Source organism: Pteropus vampyrus, unplaced genomic scaffold (assembly GCF_000151845.1).
Source record: "Pteropus vampyrus isolate Shadow unplaced genomic scaffold, Pvam_2.0 Scaffold22, whole genome shotgun sequence".
NCBI lineage: Eukaryota > Metazoa > Chordata > Mammalia > Chiroptera > Pteropodidae > Pteropus > Pteropus vampyrus.
In genome coordinates, this window is record NW_011888803.1 from 8937693 (window position 1) to 8951418 (window position 13726).

Sequence of the window (13726 nt, forward strand, 5' to 3'; positions counted from 1 at the left end):
AATTGTTTGATTGTACCTAATGCTTCTTTGCTCTAAATACAGAATACAATATTCTATATTCATTTAGAGGCCATTTAGCCCCATGAAACAAAGAATAAGAGGCTGAAAGAAGCTGTCTCGGAATCTTTGCAATATCTTGGGTTGGTCTGTCCTCTGCCTGCTGTGGGCATAACATATCTATGGAACTGTTCCAGATTCCCAAGCACCAGCAGGAACATTTAGTTTCCAACTCAAACTGTTTCACATGAACAACAGACTCAATCATTTCCTTGAGTGCAGTCTGTCTCTTTGGTCCTTTTATTCTACCTTGAAAACCAGTTTCCTAAATGTGGTTTCTATTGTGTACACAGTCAGCTGCAAAACCTTTCACCAGGTGCCTATGTGCATCTGGGCTCTCTTGTCTCTACTACTTATTCAAATTTTGAATTAAAAAGCAAATGAGGGTGGGAAACTGACATATCATACTACACTTCCGCTATGCAAAACCCTAGGGAAGATGACTAATGCCAGATGGCATGGTGGTGAAGAGAGAACGTCTGGTTTTATATTTTCCACTCAGATGGGTGAGAAAGTGTGAGAGATACAATTGGAATTTAGGTTTTCCTCCTGCACAATAGAGTTTGGGTTTGGGGTGGGAGGAACTTGTGGGTGACTTCGGAGTGATGAGGTAAAGGTCCTTGGATCCTACACTGTCCTCAAGATTCCCACTGGCCTCTGCTATAGGACCCTGATCAGGTCTGTCTGGGCTCCTGGCAGTGGTGTCTTCCGAGATGTGGCCACTGAAACTTTGCTTGTTCTCTTGGCTTGTTCAGGGCCTACTGATCCTTCCTGGCTAACTCGGCCTCACTCTGGCTCTCATGGTTGGAACAGGGCCCTGAGCACACCCATATTCTCCATCCAGTCCCCAAGGAAGGCTGTATACTCCTCAGCCTTTATAGCAAGATGAACTGTTCTCTTGCCTGCCGATTCTCAAGTCAGCTGCCTTCTGTCTCCCTAATGGAATATGTGGGAACTTCTGCATGTTTTCCATGACACATAGCAGTGATGAGGAGTAAGAAAAGGGAATCCAGCTTAAGCCTTTTCTCTGGCTTCTAAGGCCCTCAGCTTGGTCAGACCAAGGACACAGCCACAGCTGACAGGCTCCTGGGCTCTGGGCTCCTTCGCAGTTCTTATTTCTTCCCTTGTGTAGCAGCCCCCTCTCAGGTTCAGAGTGGAGCAGAAGTCTCCTCTGCTCTCAGCTTTCATTTTAACCTACTTAAGATACCTTCCCTTTCTGAGAGTCTGTTCCAGAACGGGGTGGTTACTTAGGCTTGATCGCTTATTTCCTCTACTTCTGGCTCTTTTTCTTTACTCTTTTTTAGGGGAAGAGTAGACTCTTGCCCTAAAGTGGATAATACTATTATTTTATCTAATTATCCTTCCATCACAATCTCATCCAACATTGGCAGAAGAGTGAGCCTCTCTATACCATGTGAAAAACTGTAGTCTATGTCTAGCAGGAATAGTTGAGTCATAGGTGTCATAGGACAAATAAGAACTGAGATTGATAAGAACAAAATGTGTTTCCTTTAATTAGGAAGGATATTAAAATTTTTAAGAACTTATGCAAGCTGAGCACTGATTAATCAGAATTAATGCCAGTTGATATGGTCAGGCTGCTGAATACCATATAAGCTAAAATCTGTCCTGGGTTTAACATTCCCCAAATATTATTCCCATTCAATGAAGGCATCTGGGAACCTCTGAAAGCCTGTCAAGGAGAGATCATGGGAAGGAAACTAGAAAAACCTTCTTTGCTGCTTCCCCAGTGCTGCCCATCCCTGGAACTGCCCTGCATCCCACTTTATAAGCCCTCTCCACAACAGGGTAGTCAAAAGACCACATTGCATTCCGTGAATGTTGCTGATTTAAAATGCCATCATTTCAAAATGGAGAGATTTTTGACTATTCCCAGACACTTTTGTTTATTTCCTTTGGAATTTCCCTTCCTGCTCTCTATAAATGCAGTTTTCACAAACACCTTGACACCCTGCCCGCCCCACCCCCAACTCCCCAAGTCAATTAACTCATGCTCTGAATTATGCCTTTAGGTGATTAAGAAGAAATACCCAACAGATGGATCTGAAATCGTGCTACTGACTGACGGGGAAGACAACACTATAAGTGCGTGTTTTAATGAGGTGAAACAGAGCGGGGCCATCATCCACACAGTTGCCCTGGGGCCCTCTGCCGCACCAGAACTAGAGGAGCTCTCTAAAATGACAGGTGAGGGACACTCGACTAAGTCCCGCTGGACTGTACGCTCCAGTGAACTGGGGAGTAGGGGAAGGGTGGGTTAGAGAGAGAGAGAGAGCGGGTAAATCTCATTGCCCACCTGGCTGCCCTTACCCCTAAATAACCATTATAACCTACTTCACCCATTTATTTTAAGGCCTTGGTTCTAGGACTAGGGCAGTCTGGAGAAGATGGGACCAGCACAGCACCCTGAGGACTTGGGACTCTCTTCCTGGGAACTTTATAAATACTAGAAGGAATCTAATAGATTAGCCAGGAACTACTCACTTCCCGAGTAGCTGATCAAGAGACCCAGGAGAGACAGATGACAAGCCACTAACTACATAATACCTTGTTACAAGTGCTCAATTAGCAATAGAAAGTACAATGAGACACAAAGAAGGAGACTTTAACTCTATCTGAGGAAAAAGAAGCATCCAGAAAGTTGACATCTGAGTTGGGACTTTTAACAAGGAGTAGCAGAGAGAGGTCACAGGGCCTGCTGAACCATGCATAAGATCACTGAAAATGTAGAATAAAATGCATTTTCTCTGTAGAACATTAACATATCCTGCTTCTAACTCTCATACACTGTTATTAAAATAGATCGTAGGACATAAAATAGGACATATGGTTGAAAGAGATCCCATATGTCCCTAGCTTCTTTAGCAGAATAGGTGGGCACAATTTATTTTATGTATATTTTTCACTTAGGGCCAGTATTATGGATATAGATTATTATGCTGTTATCTTTTGAGGCAGCTAACATGACATGACTCTTTGTTCCTGATACCAGCTGTCCTAGGCTTGGTTTCCTAGAAACAGAGCTTGAGACAGGGACTTGGGTGCATGTGATTTATAAAGTGAGAGCTCTCAGGAGAAAGAGAGGAAAGGAAGAAGGATAGAGCAGAAGAAAGAAGTAGGCACAGATGCTGATTAGACTTAGAGTCGAGCTGAAGCCTGACCCCACAGGGGGTTCTGGATGTGGAACTGCATCACAAATTTGGCCCAATCTTGAGGCAAGAGGGAAGGCAAGAGGGAAGGATGGCTGTGGACTGTCAGGGCAGGGGCAGAGGTGCGAGGTCATGTTATATCTCTAGTTTGGATGGCCCCTTTTGGTAACTACTAAAAGAGGCAGCTAAATGCCATTAGCAACTAACAGCAGCTGGGGAGAGACGCACTCACATAAGGGGATCTAGGCAGAGTACCAAGAGCATTACCAAAATAATTTTCTTTGACTTTCGATGGCATTAAATAGTTTAAAAGTACTTTCACATCAACTATCTCAGTTACACCTGTTCCAAATAGCCCAAGACTGCAAGGCCTGGTATATAATCTCATTTTTACTATATATTATGCTTTTCTGTAACTGTCCCTTGTCAGCTGTTATTTCTTGTTGTTGTCACATGTACATCTTTTCTGATTTAGGAGAAAATTCAGAAGTCAAGCTTGTTAAAATTATGCCTAAAATAAAAATAAATCAATAGGGTTAGAGTAAAGCTTAATGAATTTCCTCATATAAAAGTACATGATCTTTAAAACATGAAGCTTATGATATGAGTTTTGGCCTATCAGAGATTCGTGGCTGCTTTGCAGATAGTTGAAGTAGTGGTAAGACTGAGATGTTGCTGAAGCTATTATTTAGTAGGATTAAAAAACTAGTATCAACTTCTGAGTTAATTAAACACCTATTTGATATTGATCTATTAATACTATAATAACACAATAAAGTATTTATTTTGTGTATTCTGCTACCTTAACAATAGCTGAAATGTTACAAATACTTGCTTTCTAGAAAATAACTTCTGATAATGTAATTGCACCTTAGGAGGTTTACAGACATATGCTTCAGATGAGGCTCAGAACAATGGCCTTATGGATGCTTTTGGGGCCCTTTCGTCAGGAAATGGAGCTGTCTTCCAGCGCTCCATCCAGGTCAGAGTTCTTCCTCTTTGGTTTTTCATGTTTATAAATAATTGTAGCCAAGATGGAGAGTTTAATGGTTAAAAGTTTTTAAGTTCTACATTCTCCTAGTACTGAATTAAAATTAAAATAGAAGTTTCAACCTGATATTAGACATTATTCCTGAAATGCAACACCACTTGTTTAAACAAGGCAATAAATGTTTACTTGTTTGGAAACAATACTAAGTGACTTCCTTGTAAAAACCAGAAACATAAAATATAATAGGTCCAAGAATTCTTTTTTTAACATCTGTTGACAAGCACCCATAGCAATATAATTGGCTCAGAATTTTCGTCAGAGTAGATCAGCTCAATACAAATGTTCTGGGACAAGTGTTCAGGGATTACTTGCTCTGTTTTTCCATTATCTCAAATCTCTGATATAGGCCAAGATTTTCATATAATGAATGGAAAGTTCTTTGTACTGTGAAAAGCCTATGGTGTCAGTCCATAGGCTGTTTGCCATTAACTCTGTCATCATGAGCAAAGAACTTCACCCCTCTGGGCCTCAGTTTCTCAGTCAGATATGAAGCAGCAAATTTCCATAGGCCCTTCTGGTTCTAAAACTTCAAGAAAATCAAAGTTTGTAAACTTTCTTTACAAAGTTTTGGTACTGTTAAAAAAAGAGAGAGGGAGGGTGTATTTTAAAATGCTTTTCTCTAATAGTTGCAAAAATTACACAGATTTTTAAACTGGACAGAGTAACAATCAGCACTCATACCTGTGTGAATTGTAACTTTTATTGTGAAAGTTTGGATAAAAGTAAAAGAATATATGATGTCAACATCAAATAATGATAGATTTCAAAGTAACAGGCTTTCTGGTCTATCGATATAGTATTTATTCTGCCAAAGAAGAAAGCAGTTATACTCATTTGGGCTATCCTAGCTCAGATTTAGAAAATTAAACTCAAGAGCCCAGTTTGGAAATGGGAGAAATGTATCTTAGAAAAGTAATTAAATTGATAAAAGGACAAGTTCACAGGCAATTTCTGCCCATTATTTTTGTATTTAAGAAACCTAACAGCAAGAGAGATAGAGAAATGAGTGTGATTCATTTACCCACCTGCTATAAGAATCTAAGAGCCCTTTACTTTCTCCATATCCAAGCTCATAATCTACCTGTAGAAGGAACTAGGAAGTCTGGCTCTATGACCAGGCCACCCTGTATTCTAATAGATATCAGTTTGAGGACAGTAGGAGTCAATATTGTGGAAGCTAAAGTCGAAAAGGTAATTTAGAATTAGATCATAATAGGTCCTAAATACGAAACCAAGGACTCGAGTATCATCGAAGGCTTTTTAATGGGGAAACTGAGAGTTAGGGGCATAATAGAAGAGACTAAGTGATGGGGACTGCAGTCTCCAGAAAGTAAAGAATTGTTTTCCTTAACAGCTTGAGAGTAGAGGATTAACCCTCCAGAACAATGAGTGGATGAATGGCACAGTGATTGTGGACAGCACTGTGGGAAACGACACTTTGTTTCTCATCACCTGGACAGCACAGTCTCCCCAAATCCTTCTCCTGGACCCCAGTGGAAAGAGACAAGATAGCTTTACAGTGGACACAAACACCAAAATGGCCTACCTCCAAATCCCAGGCACTGCCAAGGTATGGAGTTAGCTTTCTTCCTTCTCACAATTTGACAAGATAAAATAAAATTTTTATAGAGTAATCGTAACTTTTTAAATGTGGATGATGCTAAGGAGAATCAGTTGAATGAAAGAGAGAATAAGGAAAAATCTCCATCCAATGGAAATCATTAATATGACAGCAAATTAAGAGAAAGGAAATTGGTGATATTTTCTCCAGGTACTAAAAGTAGAACCTTCAAATTACATAGCAGTCAAGATGCAACATGATCCTTGAAGCTTCAGGATAATGAAAACTATTTCCTCTACCTCAGGAACCCATCAATTTGACCCTGCTCTTGAGAAACCAAGGCAATGATTAGGACACAGCTTTCAGATTTCATTTTCGCTAACTAAGATATTCTTAACAATAAAAACCATGTAGTTGGTTCAAATGTACTGAAGTTTCCTTTGGCTAAAAGTATCATTAATCAGGTTGCCTCCATAGTGTAGTGGTTAGCACATCTGCTTTACACACAGAAGGTCCTGGGTTTGCGCCTCAGGTGTGCCAGGACCCTCAGGTGCACCAGGCCCCCCAAGTGTTCTGGGGGGCCTGGAGCCCAGGTGTACGCTGCGAGCATGTGGGAGAAGACACCTCGACTTCAGAGATCCAGTTCTTAAGGGGAAATGGCAACATCCATAGGTCAAGGGTGGAAGTTGGGAGGGGGGAATTAAAGATGGAGGGTGAGGGGGAAGTATCAATAAACATCTTAGATATGCTTGTAACATGTTCGTATCATCTGGCTCCTCCTATAGGTGGCACTGAAGTCAGGTATATGTCACCTAGTTACTAATTAAAAATGTCTCCATTTGTTTTGGTCAGGTTGGCATTTGGAATTACAGTCTGCAAGCAAGCTCGCAAACCCTGACTTTGACTGTCACCTCCCGTGCATCAAGTACTACCTTGCCTCCAGTTACAGTGACCTCTAAAATGACCAAAGACACAGTGAAATTCCCTAGCCCTATGGTTGTTTATGCAAAGATTCACCAAGGAGCCTTGCCGATTCTCAGGGCCAGTGTCACAGCTCTGATAGAATCAGTGAATGGAAAAACATTTACCTTGGTATTATTGGACAATGGAGCAGGTAACCACCCAAGAAATTGGAAAATATATCTTTGTTTTCCAAGAAGCAACCAGGAAACAGCAGGAGGGCATGGTCTGGTGAGGACACTTAGAAGTAGGGAGTCCAGCATTGGAGGTCTGATTAAAAGAGCTCTCCGCCTCTCCACAATTCCTATATTTCAAAGGGTTAGAAAACATAAAGAAGGGCCTACCTTTAGCTTCTGCAAAGCCCGAACACATTAGTGACTCAGGCTCAATAGGTTCATAGACTCTGGAGAGTTGTCAGAGGATATTCCACATTCCCCATAAAGAAAAGAAAAGGAAAATTAATAGCTATTAGTGTTAGGTATTTTGTGTGAAGATTATATACATTTCATTTTTATCTTCACCACACACTTGAGATATTATCTCTACAGTACAAATGAAGAAACTGAGGCTTTCACATTTAGAAAGCAGCACGGATGGAGTCAAGTACAGTTACATGTTATTCCTGTATCTAAGCAGACTGTATATTATCTTATCCCCAGAGTGAAAAGCCTGCCTATTATTTTTGTATTCAAGAAATCTAACAGGGAAAAAGAGAAAAATAATTTTACATTTCATTTTAGGAGGAACTTGACTACTTACTATGACACAAGTAAATTTTTTTAGTAATTTTTTCTCCTAGTTTCATTGAGATATAATTGGCATACAGCACTGTATAAGTTTAAGGCATACAGCATAATGATTTGACTTACATATATTGTGAGCAAATTATTTTTTTAAATAAATCAATTATAACAAATTGTTATGAAAATAGAAAATCTTTTATCCTGTGGGTTCCAAATTATTTTTTATTTTTCAGTTATGAATGACATTCAATATTATTTGATGCAAGTAATCTTATTAGAACAAATTCTAGAAATAAACATTTCCTACCTAAATCTACCCCAAGAAGTCATGAGTTTTTGAAAAGCAATCATATAAGATTTTCTTCTCCCCAGTAACATACAGCAATTCTATTCAGTTCAACAAATACTTATTGAGTAGTTTACTTGTGCTATGTTGCATGTAACAGAGATACATGACGTGGTCTGTGATTTCAAAAAGAAAGACAACACTCAGATATCTTCCCAATGTACACATATAAAACTATACACACATATACGCGTAAAAGAAGAAGAAGGCCTCGTCCTTAACATAGTCAAATCCTAAAGTCTCTTGGAGATAATGCCAGATTCTCTTTGCTTTGAAAATTATTAACCCACATATGAGTTGGAAATATACAAGTCCCCAATTACTTTTAGGATATCCATTAATTCCTTCATTTTCTTCTCAAGGTGCTGATGCCACGAAGGATGACGGTATCTATTCAAGGTATTTTACAGCTTATGACACAAATGGTAGATACAGTGTAAAAGTGTGGGCTCTGGGAGGAGTGAACATGGCCAGACAGAAGAAAATACCCCAGCAGAATGGAGCCATGTACATACCTGGCTGGATTGAGAATGGTAAGTCAACTGTAATAGCACACCTAACTTGAATAAAAGACTTGGGATCAAGAGAAAACCCTTAAGCCTCTGTGGAGAATGGTGCAGGAGTAAATCAAGGTTTCTCAACTTTGACACTATTGACCTTTTGAGCCACATATTACTTGTTGTGGGGGCTGTCCCGTGCATTATAGGATGTTTAGCAATATTCCTGGCCTCCATAGATATCAAAAGCGGCCCTTGCAGTCATGATAATTAAAATGTCTCCAGACATCATCCATTGTCCTCTAGGAGGCAAAATAGCCCCTGGTTGAAGAAAATTAGATTGAATGTAACTTTTGACTGCCTCGGTTCAAATTCCAGCCCTCTATCAAATAAATTATTTTAGGTAATCTCTTTGTGTTTCACTTTCTCAGTTGTGAGATAGAGATAATAATGGTTATTACCATGTGGGATGGTTATGAGCAGTAAACAAGGAAATATACCTAATAAATTGTTGCTGATAAACATCAAGTGTTCAATAAATGTTTATTATTTTCAATAAATAATAAACATTTTTCAATGAAGGTCTTTCAATTGATATAGGCATTTCCTGGAATCAAAAAATAATTTAGGGCTTCTTATCTACATCAATATCACCATAAGGCCACCACCTCTTTTTCCTCCTCTCCCTGCTCAGACCAGTAGATGAATCTAATACCAGCCAGAACACTGATCTCACATGCAAGCAGGTGGGGAAATTATGCTCCAAGAAACAAACAGTCCTACACCACTCTTATTATGAACACTTGTCCTAGACTAGAGCTGAAATTGGTACAAAGACTAAGTCCTGATGGGTTCCAGGACTTGTTTTCCATCAATCTCCACTATGTCCTGGGTAAGTCTTTTCCTAGTACTGATGTGTAGTAAGAACTGCTCCTCCAAGAAGCCTTCCACTGTACTCTTAGGTATGTGCTCAGTAAAGGGAGAATTCTGAGACATTCGGTGTCTCTTCATGCATAGGTGTTCATAGAAAAAAAAAATGCTTTAAAAGATACCGTTCCTTGCAAAGCTCTTTTAAATATTTCAGCTTATTTTATTCCCATTTGCCTGCTTTTTTGAGTCAGGGGAAGAAGCCAGGACAGGACTGGTTTACTGGCTATATGTAGTCTATGCTCAATGTTTTACACTGAGTACACCTCATTTTCCTAATTATCCAATTTTATAGATCTCTGGGGAAACAGAGACTAGAAAAGTTATTGGTCCACATAACTAATGGTGGTAGCACCTGGCTTGGCACTGGAAAGCCATATTCTTCCATCCATATCTTGATGAGCCTTCATACCAAGCGAGACAATCTTTATTGATGAATCTAATACTAACCCTGAAACTGCTAACTTACCCACTTTATCTTTGCCCACGACCAGATTAATGGATACAAAGATCAATCTGTCTTTATAGGTGAAAATTTTAAGAGCTAAAGAAGTAAAGTTTATGAGGAAATAAATTTGCTACAAGAACTAGGTTTCCATGCATTCATTAAGAAAATGAGAAGTTTTTTCAAAAGCATAAAATTTTAGAACCCCTAATGTGAAACATTCATGAGAAACTAAAATTAAATAAGAAAGATAAAACACAAACATGGAGAAAGAGAAAAAGTACACCGAATAAATAATCAAGGCATTGAGGTGATACTTAAAGGTACAGATAATTAATTAGCAAATAAATAGAAAAGATCATGAAACCCACAGCATTATTTAGGGGAGAGAGATTTCTTGATGCAGTGTGAGGAGTTCTAAAACAAAGGTATTTAAACTGAACTTGTGGAAAGGTAAGGCCGGGATAGGCTAAAAGTTGGCAAAATAAACAATTCCAGGACAAATGTCATGAAAATAAATTATGAAAGTTATTCTACTAAATATCTAGGAAATGTCTGTGAGATAAAGAACCATGATTCTTTCTTTGCCTTTTTCCATCTGATGCAAATTGATTTGGAATTTTTACACCTAATAGTTAAAACTAATTTTGTGTGTAGGAGGAAAGAAGGGGAAAGGAAGAGTTAGAAGAGGGTAATCCAATAATAAAACAGGAAGTATACTCATTTAGTGGTGCTGCTTACCATATACTGAGGAATGTTTTAATGCAGGTGAAATAAAATGGAATCCACCAAGACCTGAAATTAATAAGGATGATCTTCAAGGCAAGCAAGTGTGTTTCAGCAGAACGTCCTCAGGAGGTTCATTTGTGGCCTCCAATGTCCCAAACGCTCCCATACCTGATCTCTTTCCACCTTGTCGAATCACCGACCTGAAGGCAAAAATACAAGGGGACAAACTTATTAATCTAACATGGACAGCTCCTGGGGATGATTATGATCATGGAAGAGGTGAGCTGAATGTGGTGTGGACCCTGCAAAGGAGTTTAGCAGCTAAGCAGAGGTGCAGAAGAGGGTGAGGCAGGCTGGTGTTTTGTGTTGCATGTGGAGGGCAGAGGCAGGAGGGATCTTGAATGCCCTCTGAAAAGTAGGGAGTTCGGGGGAGGGTGAAATGGGTTAAGGGAGCAAATATGATAACAGATGGAAACTAGACTTTTGGTGGTGAGCACTCAATAGAGCATACAGATATGAAATTATTATGTTACACACTTGAAATTTATATAATGTTATTAACCGATATTACCTCAATAAGAAAATTAATTTTAAAAAAAGGTTTTAAAATGAAAGGTTTAGAATCTAAAAAACTTGCCTACTTTAGGTGTAAGAAGTTTCAACCAGGGAAAGGCAATCCTCAGTTTTTTCCTGAAATCTTGCCAAGGTGTCCTTTAATAAACCCCATTTTTAGTAATAACTCCTGGAGAGGACTGGAAATAGAGCTTAGATATCTATGGAGCAGAGCTATCCTTTGGAAGAAACCTCTCAAGGTATGGTCTGTGAACTGTAGCATGGGCATCACATGAAGGCTTGTTAGAGACTGTAGAACTTCAGGCCCTACCTCAGCACTACTGAACCAGAATCTATGTTTTAAAAACTCTGGGTGATTTGTGTGCACAATAAAGTGTGAGAAGCACTGGCACTGCAAACTCCTCTATAAATAATAAAATAATAAGTAGTAATTATCTCCTCTCTTAGCCAGCTGCTATGCCCAGAAATACTGATCAAGCCTGATCCAGTTTTACATTTACCATTCTGTTGCGATACATGAATGAAAATGTAAAAAGATACTAACACTTGTAAAATTGGACTACCAGTTACATTTATTCATTGGAACTTTATGGGATGGTGATATACAGTTTCTAATACTTCTTTAAGTTAAAACTTCTTTAAGACTTGAGAATTATAAGTCATGTCTTTTTTTTTTTTCTTCAGCTTACAAGTATATCATTGGAATAAGCACAAATATCCTTGATCTCAGAGACAAGTTCAATGAATCATTTCAAGTGAACACTACTGATCTCATTCCAAAAGAGGCCAACTCTGAGGAAGTCTTTGTGTTTAAACCAGAAAGCATCACTTTTGAAAATGGCACGGATCTCTTCATTGCTATTCAGGCTGTTGATAAAGTCAACTTGAAGTCAGAAATCTCCAACATTGCACAAGTATCTTTGTTTATTCCCCCACAGACTCCTCCAGAGACACCTAGTCCTTCTCTTCCTTGTCCTGATATTAATATCAACAGCACCATTCCTGGCATTCACATTTTAAAAATTATGTGGAAGTGGATAGGAGAATTGCATCTTTCAGTAGCCTTGGGCTGAGTTTTCATAAGATAAATAAATCATCCATCATTCTTTTGATTATGAAATTTTCTAAAATGTGTTTTAGACTACCTATAGGGGGCAAGTTAATGGAAAAAAAAAAAAACAAGCAACTGGCTACATATGTATAAAAACTACCCATTCAAATCCAAAAGTTTAATCTTCTCTCAGTCATTTATTAATGATTTTGAATACTAGAAAGAAGAGATGCTTATATCAATAAATAGAAGTACTTTTTCATTCATTTTAAGGAGCTTTGCCAGTTAAAAAGAACTTGTAATTGCATATAAGACCCCAGAAATGCCCAACCAGGTCAAATTATTTAAATATAAAAGGACTGGCCTGTCATAGAGAAGATTTGGACCAATATCACCAGTGGTATATATTATTTTCTCTAGATTTAGGCAAAGATAATGCAAGTAAGAAAGATTATATTGTAGAAAGAAATAACAGCTTGATGAAGGCTTCATAGGTATAGAATTTTATGCTATGTACATGAAAGTATAAGCCAGTGGTGATTAAAGTCACAGTGGTGGGACATGAGGTGGGATAGGTGGTTCGTTTAAGGTGTAAAGGGAAAGAGATTGAGAAATAAACATTTTATGCCAGTGCTCTACTAGTACCTTATATGCATTATGTTATGTAATGCAATTTGGTTCATTCAACATTCATCAGCTGCCTACTATATTTCAGGTCTATGCTAGGTCCTAAGTACAAAAAGATGAGTAAAATTTGGCATTTTTCCTGTGGGCAGTAAAGAACATTTGAGAATATATATTTTTTTAATCAAGAAGCAGATATAACCAGAGCTATGCTTGAGAAAGGGAACTTTGAGGACCACAGGAAGGACTGGATAAAGATGGGAGAGGCTAGGGCCATGACAGATGAAACGGGAAGGAGACAAAAAGGAAAAAACTGAGCCAAACAGACTTAGCAATATGGCAGTCCCCATCAAGAACTAATCACTGTTGCCAGTGCCTCCAAGGGAAAGTTTCTTGTGAATGGTGTTTCAAGTTCTCAGTTTCATTAGCATAATAAGTTCAAGATGTGGGTGGTCTGCATTTGAAAATAAAATATCTAGGAGATTGTTTCTACATAGAGCTCAAGTTTACTTCTTTATAGACCTTCCTTATTCCAAAACAGGATTAGAGGTACATTAGAGAGATACAAACAATAAACATAATAAAAAATTAAGAAAATAAAGAAATGGAAGTGAAGTAAATATATAATAAAATCTAGAGAAAGGTTCAACACATCTAATGCCCTGTTAGAGACTGTAGAATGTTCTGTACAATTGCAATAGTCAGGTCACACGTTTCACTTGGAACTTCCAAGCAGGAAGAACAAAGGAGACATATAGAGAGTAACAAATCTGAGAGTCTACAAAGAAAAACAAATCAGAGGCTCAGGAGAAAAATGACTTTTTCTATTTAAGACTGATTTGAAATTTTGTCTATAGCTCCTAAAAAAATTAGGACACTGTAATATTAAGGACTGCAGCCTCAGCAACATCCATATGATAATCACAACAGTTTAGTACAGTGCTGATTGCAATATCCTTCATGATGCCAAACTAGAGCTCATGCCTAACTAA

At 38.4% G+C, this 13726-nt stretch overlaps 1 protein-coding gene across 1 annotated transcript in view; it reads left to right on the forward strand.

Annotated features, from left to right (window-relative positions):
* The window catches only part of CLCA1 (chloride channel accessory 1), a 29569-nt gene extending 17405 nt beyond the window's left edge, over positions 1-12164 (forward strand). Inside the window, exons 8-14 of the mRNA XM_011355586.1 lie at positions 2091-2265; positions 4103-4209; positions 5633-5848; positions 6692-6953; positions 8251-8421; positions 10526-10765; positions 11744-12164. Coding sequence (XP_011353888.1) covers positions 2091-2265; positions 4103-4209; positions 5633-5848; positions 6692-6953; positions 8251-8421; positions 10526-10765; positions 11744-12132 — 1560 coding nt within the window. The 3' untranslated portion in view covers positions 12133-12164. The remainder of the gene's footprint in view (positions 1-2090; positions 2266-4102; positions 4210-5632; positions 5849-6691; positions 6954-8250; positions 8422-10525; positions 10766-11743) is intronic.
* Positions 12165-13726: the final 1562 nt, after the last annotated feature.